Source organism: Lactuca serriola, chromosome 2 (assembly GCF_051521515.1).
Source record: "Lactuca serriola cultivar US96UC23 chromosome 2, Lser_US96UC23_V15, whole genome shotgun sequence".
NCBI lineage: Eukaryota > Viridiplantae > Streptophyta > Magnoliopsida > Asterales > Asteraceae > Lactuca > Lactuca serriola.
Window position 1 is genome coordinate 154,965,466 of NC_136409.1, and position 8,872 is coordinate 154,974,337.

Sequence of the window (8,872 nt, forward strand, 5' to 3'; positions counted from 1 at the left end):
CAAATTTGTATATTAAATTCAAAGGTTACCAAAGGGCTTGTAGCCCAGCGGTATCAGATGGTGTCCTCCCTCTTTGAGGTCGAGGGTTCAAGTCCCGTCGTGGACATAGGTGGAATAGGTGTTGTTAGCTTAGGAGTAGATTAGATTTGCCGGTTAAAAAAAAAAAAAAAAAAAAAAAAAAAAAAAAAAAAATTCAAAGGTTAGTAAATACATCATAATAATTTACATGTTAAGTGCACAAGAAACTAATTCAATGAAACACTAAGATCGTTATGACACCAAAGTTTTAAGGATAACATTTTTCATCGAAGTGACATAAATATTCTTTAATAAGGTACATAGTTGTTTACAAAGAAAAATGTTTTCACAATCCCAAAAGTATACTTTTTAATAAGTGGTCGTGAATAAAACTTTAATGCGTAACTCGGTCTAAAAAACGATCATTTAAATTTTTTCAGATTTTCAAATAAAAAATGATAAACACATTGTACACAATATTGTAGTACACTTATAAAAAGTTCCTTTAGAAAGGAAAACAGTAATACTGTTGTTCTAGATTAGAAATTATAAATGGTTACTCTCCATATCTCATAGCTCTATGATCCTCGTGTACACATCTCTTCCATACACAACACAAATTCAGTTTTTCGTTTGTCGTGATTTGAGCCGATGTTAGTGGATTTGGATCGATATCTCGCTACTAGCTAGTTCAAATGCATAGTGTTCTAGAGTCATACTCATTGATATATACATTATCATTTGATCAAGTAGCTATGATCTAGGACATACATAGATATAGTTCGGATCCAGTCCCAATCAAGTAACTAATACATTTATCGATTATACAAGATGAGGAGTGAGATCGGCCGGAGGACTATGGTGGAGGAGGAGGAGGACAGAGAAGATGAGAGGCGGAGGAAGGCGGAGGATGGAGCGGTAAAGGAGTATGGAGTCGGGGATCATGGAGATCTCAGGAGGTTAGGAAAACGATGGGGTGCATTGGACTTGGGGCTCAATGGAGACAAAGTCTCTAATGGCAAAAAAGGCTTTTCTCATGGTTTCATTATTCACCCTCGAAACAGGTTTCCTTCAACCTTCTCTCTATAGGCCTTTATAATTGTCTCTCTACAATGTAAGAGTGAGCATTGGTATCAAAGTTTTTATCTATGTGTACAATGTGAGGGGTTCTGGTTTCGATTGCTGAAGTTTGGAATTTTGATTAAGACCGGTTCCAGTTTCAGTTCTTAATATATTTTGAAAGCATTACCCACTAGAATTGATTTCGATTTCGATTTCAATATCATAGTATATTAATTTTTTCATCCATAATTATCTTAATCAATTTGGAAGATAATATTAAAATTAAAATTCAGTAACTATTAATTTTGTTTTTAAGTTAGATCGTTAATGCTTTTTTTTTTGACTTTGTGATGATCAAAATGGAACACAAGTTCATAATGCAATCGACTAGTTACTCTTTCAAAGGAGATAATAATATACTACGTTAGTTACCTTCTTCTATTCTCTATTCATTAAAAAACATCCAATATTTCATAAATAATTAAAGCATCTAATCCATTGTATGTAACTAATGTTCTAAATAACGTGAGGAGCGAGTTTGATGACAAGGTCAAAGTTAAGCCACGACGAATCAATACATTTTTCAAGGCGTGACTATTTTATATACATTAAAAAAGATAAATCATATAATTATTGAATTTTATCAAATATATTAAGTTTTTAGAAGTATTATATTAATATTTAATATAAAAAAAGTTAACAAAAACTCAATTATTTTAGGCCCCATCAGAAAAATAAAAATAAAAAATAAAAAAAACGGAGCCTTGAAAAAAATTTGCATCATAACGTGATAAGACACGCATTGACAAGTTATCTGGATGACACGCTTAACAAACACATCTTGAATGTTTTCGTAAGGACTACACCATATATCACGTCATTACAAGCCTTGAGGCATGCCATGCCGCATTTTTAAACCATGTATGTGACTATGTAAGTAAAGTTTTTATTATGATGTATAATCACTAACGAATTTGTTTGAAAAGATAATATTGGGCTCCAAATATATTTATAATATTTGATAAATTTTAGATATTCATTAATCCGACCAACATTTAAATTATGTTATTAACTATAAACTGTAACAAGAACGTGATTGATAAAATTTTAGATATTCATTAATCCGACCAACATTTAAATTCCTTTATTAACTATAAAATGTAACAAGAACGTGATATTTATTCATATCGAATCGATCGGTACATTAGTGGTGTATAAAATTTTATCGTTTAAAATTTAAAGTAAGTAAATTATACATGATAATATCACATAGAGTAAGAAAGAGACAACGTGGAGTAAAAATTTACTCCACTGAAATATTACTTTTAAAACCTATCATTCAAATTTCACTTAACCCCTTTAACTCAGATAAGTGTTTTGAAATCATTTTATTAAAAAAAATTACCTCGAAAAATTACCCTACAAGGGATAATGGTGGGATATCTGGATAGCACATACCTGTAAAAATTGTTATGACAGAAGTATACAATCAACAAGATTAACAAAAATAAAACTAACGAAATTGAAATATATATATATATATATATATATATATATATATATATATATATATATATATATATATATATATATATATATATATATACAAGAATCAGTTTACAGAAAACATACTTGATGGTTTATGCTTACAATAGAAACACAAAAAACGAAATTATGTAGATTGAGGCCTGCAAATTGCAGTGTCCTAAGACAGAAATTTCCCTTGTAGGATCTGTCTAGAGGATACAACAATCAACCAAAAACTTCTCTTGATTCTGACGAAATTCTCTATGTTTCCTTCATTGTATTTGGAGTACGAAATTATAAGAGGAATCTGTATGCAATTTTTCTGAACCCGAAATCTGGTCTTTGGTGATCTATTTATACATATAGATTGACAGGTTTTTTCCCTCCAAAACTACTAATCGAAAATAACTGTCAAAACAGTTAAAACGAATTTAACAGATTTTTAATATATAATAAAAGTCAAAATCGGAATTTATATATATATATATATATATATATATATATATATATATATATATATATATATATAATATTGTAACTAGTCAATGAGACCCCAAGGCCCAAGGCTAATCTTTGACCATTAAATATATATATTAATATAAGCTTTCAAGACCAATTTGACTAGCCCAATCACCAAATCCAACCCAATCCTTCTAGTCCAAGCCTTTGATCTAATTAGTAAATAACTAGTAGGAGGCTTTTTAAGGGAGTATAAGTTTCCTCTTTCTTCCAATGTGTCCCAAAGAGAGTGTTTTCCATTTAACAAAGTTCCAACAAAAATCACACTAGATAGGATAATTTCTAAAAAAAACACACTGCATCGAAAATTTGAGAGCTAGCATCCGTTTTATTTAGGGCTGTAAACGAACCGAACGTTCAGCGAACTGTTCGTGAACCGTTCGGAGGGAAGTTCGTTTATGTTCGTTTATTTAATAAACGAACGAACATGAACACAAATTATCGTTCATTAAGTTAAACGAACAAACATGAACAATGATCTCATTCGTTTAATTATGTTCGTGAACATTCGTTTATGTTCGTTCATTTTATGTTCACATATGTTTAATTGTGTTTGATTACATTAGTGTCTTTGTTTATTTATGTTCGTTTAGCATATTCACGAACATAAATGAAACGAACATTAACCATGTAATTTGTTAAACGAACGAAAATGAACAAAAAAAACTCGTTTGTTTATCCGTTCGTGTTCATTTATTTGTTCGACTAACTTAAACGAACGAACATAAACAAGTTCCGTTCGTGTTTGTTTACAACCCTAGTTCTACCCGTACAACCTCTTGGGTTTACAATTTGTTTGCACAACCACAACATTTGTAAAATATCACAGTTAATCAACTCTTCTACTTTTACCACAAATGTTAGATTGAAATTATATTATTATTTACTTAAAGAAAATAACTATTTTTTTTAATAAAAGTAACCATTTTGGTCTGGAATGGGTATTCCAGGCTAAGAAAAAACATTGTTTTTGATTGATTCCGGTTCCAGAACAGTATTCCGAATTCCAAACCAACATTACGGATTCGAGACTAAATTTTGGATTTCGAAAAAAAACAACTCCGAAATTTCAAGAACAAGTTTGATATCCAAAGAATAACTCCAGAATTTCAAGAAAAAATCCGTTTTTTTTAACTTAAATTGAACAAAAAGTTAAACAAACATATGAACTATATATGATATCAATGGATAAAATCATACACTTTATTGAAAAACGGTGACATTAAACATTTTGAAATGTTACATTCAAAATAAAAAAAATAAAAATAAAAAGTTTTCTTTGAAAAAAACTCAGAGTATGAATATGAATAGTATTCCGGAATGAGGACATTCCGAAAAAAAGTGATTATTTTTCCAAAACTAAAAAAAAATAATTATTTTCTTTTAAAAACCACATTTATTTTGGTTAGTTTACATAATTTGCTTGCTAAATATAATTTTAATGATCATTATTGAACAAATGGTTCTAACCTCAAACTCTAAAAATATATTTAATCGGTCATGAAATACACCAAACATAATATAATATGTAAAAACTATTCAATAAATATTCTTTCTATTTAAAGTCACACAAAAATAGCTGTCCGATAAGAACAAGGCTTCATTCCACCACTCCGTCCACCTAAGATATTCTTCTCACTCTTGATGTTAGAAGCTATGTTGATTCGGCCGATTCAACGAGTTGGATTTTAATTAACGAATAGAACGGGTTAATCATAAATGAGTTTTTGCCTATGCGGGCAACAAGTAAAAATAAATTCCATGTAAATTAAAAGTAGAGTAAATTACACGAATGGTCCCTATGGTTTGGGTTAATTTGCGTGTTTGGTTCCTAACTTATTTTGTTAACTCGGAAGACCCCTACTATTAATTTTTGTTATGTGTTTGGTCCCTACTATTTGTTTTTGTTACGCTCTTGGTCCCTGTCTTACCTAAAAAAACTATTATTTAAATAGAGAAAAATAGCGGGGTAGGCAAGGTAAGGTTAGAAGAGTGGGGTTGGGGGTGTGTTTATTTATTTAAATTAAAAAAATCACGAGAAAATAGTATTTTTAGGTAAGACAGGGACCAAACGCGTAATAAAAACAAATAGTAGGGATCTTCCGAGTTAAAAAAAATAAGTTAGGGACTAAACACGCAAATCACCATAAACCATAGGGACCATTCGTGTAATTTACTCTTAAAAGTATTTTCAATTAATTGTTGTTTTAATTAAAAAAAGGTTAAAATGAACATTTAAAAATCTATATTATAACAAATATGTCGTTTACCTTTTTTTGTATTATTTCATGCTTTTCAAATCCCTTTGTAATAATTGGGCACTATATCTTAAAAGTTTGATCATATTCTTTGTAATAATCATGCACATTCTTGTTGTCCAACATACATCACAAGTGTACATGCTTGATTACGCAATAAACTCACCACCAAATTACGACGAAAATGGAGTAGTCCCAAAGTAGTTGTGTAATCTCATTATTTTGATGCAATTGTAATCGCAGGTGGTATCGAGCTTGGGAGAAATTCATATTGTTATGGGCGATGTACTCTTCTTTCTTCACACCAATGGAATTTGGGTTCTTCAGGGGATTACCAAATCACCTCTATTTATTAGACATAATCTGTCAAACGCTATTCTTCATCGACATTGTCCTTCAATTCTTTATAGCTTACAGAGACATCGACACCGAGAAGATGATCATCAACCCAAACCTAATTTCTCTTCGGTCAGTTTTACTCTAATCCTGATTTCATCAAATTCGTCACGAAGTTCTAATTTCTTCTTGTTGCAGGTATTTGCAATCTCATTTCATCCTTGATTTACTCGCCTGCATTCCATGGGATATTATTTACAAGGTATCACTCCAAACTCAACATCAATGCTCATAAGATCGATCATAATCCCATATGCATTTTGTTCAAATTCTTCATATTAACCTAATCAGGCATGTGGGAGAAAAGAAGAAGTGAGATACCTTTTACTGATTAGATTGGTGCGAACACGGAAGGTTCTAGAGTTTTTCTCAAAAATGGAGAAGGACATACGTGTCAAGTATTTGTTTTCAAGGATTCTAAAGCTACTTGTTGTTGAACTCTATTGCACACATACAGCAGCTTGCATATTCTACTATTTAGCTACAACTCTTCCAGCTAATGAAGAAGAATACACATGGATTGGAAGCTTAAAACTTGGTGATTATAGCTACTCAAACTTCAGAGACATTGATCTTTGGAAACGCTATATAACATCCTTATATTTTGCAATTATTACCATGGCAACAGTCGGTAAGTTTCATTTTACCCTTTTTTCATACTGTTAACATCTAATATGAATGTGGAGTACCTTCTTTGTACAGGTTATGGTGACATTCATGCAGTGAACTTGAGAGAGATGATATTTGTTATGGTTTATGTGTTATTTGACATGGTTCTTGGTGCTTATTTGGTTGGGAACATAACAGCTTTAGTTGTGAAAGGATCAAAAAGAGAAATATACAGAGAAAGAATCAAAAATCTCCTTAAATACATGGATAGAAACAGATTAGGAAGAGATATACGTGATGACATCAAATATCACTTACAGTTACCATATGATCGAACCCACACTGATTCTGCTGATCTTAAAGACCTTCCAACCTCAATTCGTTCCATGGTATGTAAAAAAAAGTATTCTTAATTTCTTATTTCACTTCCTTCCATGTCAATTTACAGATTTTTAGTGTTTTTGACTCTTTTTTTTTCATACATTTCTTTAAGATAACAGAGACTCTTTATAAGCCACACATTGAAAAAGTTCCTCTTTTCAAAGGATGCTCTTTGGAATTCATCAATCAGATTGTGAGTAGAGTTCATGAAGAGTTTTTTCCACCTGGGAAAATAATAATGGAACAAGGGAGTGTTGTTGATCAAATTTATTTCATTTGTCATGGAAAATTGGTATTAACTTCCTTCTTTATATTTAATAAATGCAAGATTCAATTCAACAACATATTATAAAGATTGATGAATAAAATTTGATATAGGAAGAAGTGGTTGTATATGAAGGTGGGCCCGAAGAAGAAATATCAATTCTAAACCCTCATGACTCATTTGGAGATGTTTCCATTTTATGCAACATTCCTTTGCCATATACAATTCGAGTTCAGGAAAGTTGTCTAGTTTTGAAACTTGATCATCAATCTTTCTCCAATATTCTCAAGATATATTTTCATGACAAACAAAAGATTCTCAACAATCTACTAGAGGTTATAACTTATAACTAAAACTAATTACATATACTACTTTCTTTAAACTAATTTTTAGATAACTTGAGATATATTTAAATGCTCGTAGGGTAAAGAAAGTGATGTGCATATGAAGGATATGGTGAGAGATATCAAAACTCATATTGGATTCCAAGATGCTCAACTTTCACTTAGAGTAAATATTTCAGTTTACAATGGAGATTTATTTGAGCTTAAAAGCTTAATCCGAGCTGGAGCTGATCCAAATAAAAAACTCTTTGATGGAAGATCACCTTTGGTATGTTTGTTGACTTTTTGACTTTTGACAACTTTAAAAACTCGTTAATGAAATAAAACATGATACAGCATCTTGCTGTATCGAAAGGACATGAAGATATTGTTGCTTTTCTTATTCATGAAGGTGTTGATGTTGACATTTCAGGTAATTAAACTTGTTTCTCTTTTCAACTTAGATTCTGACATTCTGTTGTAATTTGAAGTTTTGAACTTTAATTATTTGGTAGATAATTTTGGAAATACGCCTTTGTTAGAAGCCATTAAGAGGGGGTATGATAACATTGCATCCTTACTAATTAAAGAAAGTAACTCATTGATGATAAACTCAAAAGACTATGACTTGAGGACCCCACTTCATGTAGCCACTTCACAAGGATCTTATGTTGTAGCAAAATTGCTACTTGAATCTGGTGCTAGTGTTCTTTCAAAAGACAGGTATTATAATTTAAATATAATAAGTTTGTGATTAAACCAGTTAATTAAAGGTGATGAATTCTAATTTATTACATTTATGGTGTGAATGTGTAGATGGGGTAACACTCCACTTGATGAAGCAAGATTATCTGGAAATATGATATTGATGAAATTATTAGAAGAAGCAAAATCTTTTCAGATGTTAGAATTTCCTTCATGTTCTCAAGAAACAAGAGATAAAATGTCACGAAAGAAATGTACTGTATACCCGTTTCATCCATGGGAATTAAAAGATGAAAGCAAGTATGGAGTTGTGTTGTGGGTCCCGGACACCATTGATGAACTCATGAAAACATCATTTGATCATTTGAATTTGGAGTTTTCTACCAGTTTTTGTATTGTAACGGAAGATGTAGGTAAGATCGTTGATGTAAATATGATTACAGATGGACAGAAGCTATATTTAATAACTATGGAAGCATGAGTTGGAGAATTTGATTAAACTGTTTAATGTTGCGTTTTCAATTCAAGAAATAAAAGAAAAGATTTATTTAATCCATGTTGAATGTTTATAGAGTGCTATTTCAGGTCATAATTTTGAAGAAATAATGTTTTAATTTAATTTTTTTATATTTGAAATTACGCACCTCAAACGGCTAAAGTCTCATCGTAGAGCTTATCTATCAAGTAGTGTAACACAAAAAAAAATTGAAAAAAATGAATCTAAAGTTTTAAATCTTAATGATTCAGACCAAAGTTTAATACGTGATTTGTAAAATACGAAAATTAACAAGTCTTCTGTCTTTATTTTT

General features: G+C 30.7%; 1 protein-coding gene across 1 annotated transcript; it reads left to right on the forward strand.

Moving 5' to 3' along the window:
- The first annotated feature begins 586 nt into the window (after positions 1–586).
- On the forward strand, positions 587–8,615 carry LOC145087104 (potassium channel SKOR-like). The gene is made up of 11 exons (XM_079025004.1): positions 587–1,082; positions 5,628–5,852; positions 5,919–5,982; positions 6,072–6,411; positions 6,483–6,778; positions 6,883–7,062; positions 7,149–7,370; positions 7,459–7,647; positions 7,716–7,791; positions 7,874–8,081; positions 8,175–8,615. Exons 1-11 carry the CDS (start codon positions 850–852, stop codon positions 8,542–8,544), a joined length of 2,403 nt encoding a protein of 800 aa, XP_078881130.1. The 5' UTR covers positions 587–849; the 3' UTR covers positions 8,545–8,615.
- The last annotated feature ends 257 nt before the right edge of the window (positions 8,616–8,872 follow it).

Excerpts from the sequence above, each read along its gene's own strand:
- LOC145087104 (XM_079025004.1), top strand. The coding sequence starts at position 850 with ATGAGGAGTGAGATCGGCCGGAGGACTATGGTGGAGGAGGAGGAGGAC. Across the intron at positions 6,779-6,882 it reads CAACCTCAATTCGTTCCATG|ATAACAGAGACTCTTTATAA; the intron begins GTATGTAAAAAA and ends CATTTCTTTAAG. Across the intron at positions 7,792-7,873 it reads TGTTGATGTTGACATTTCAG|ATAATTTTGGAAATACGCCT; the intron begins GTAATTAAACTT and ends ATTATTTGGTAG.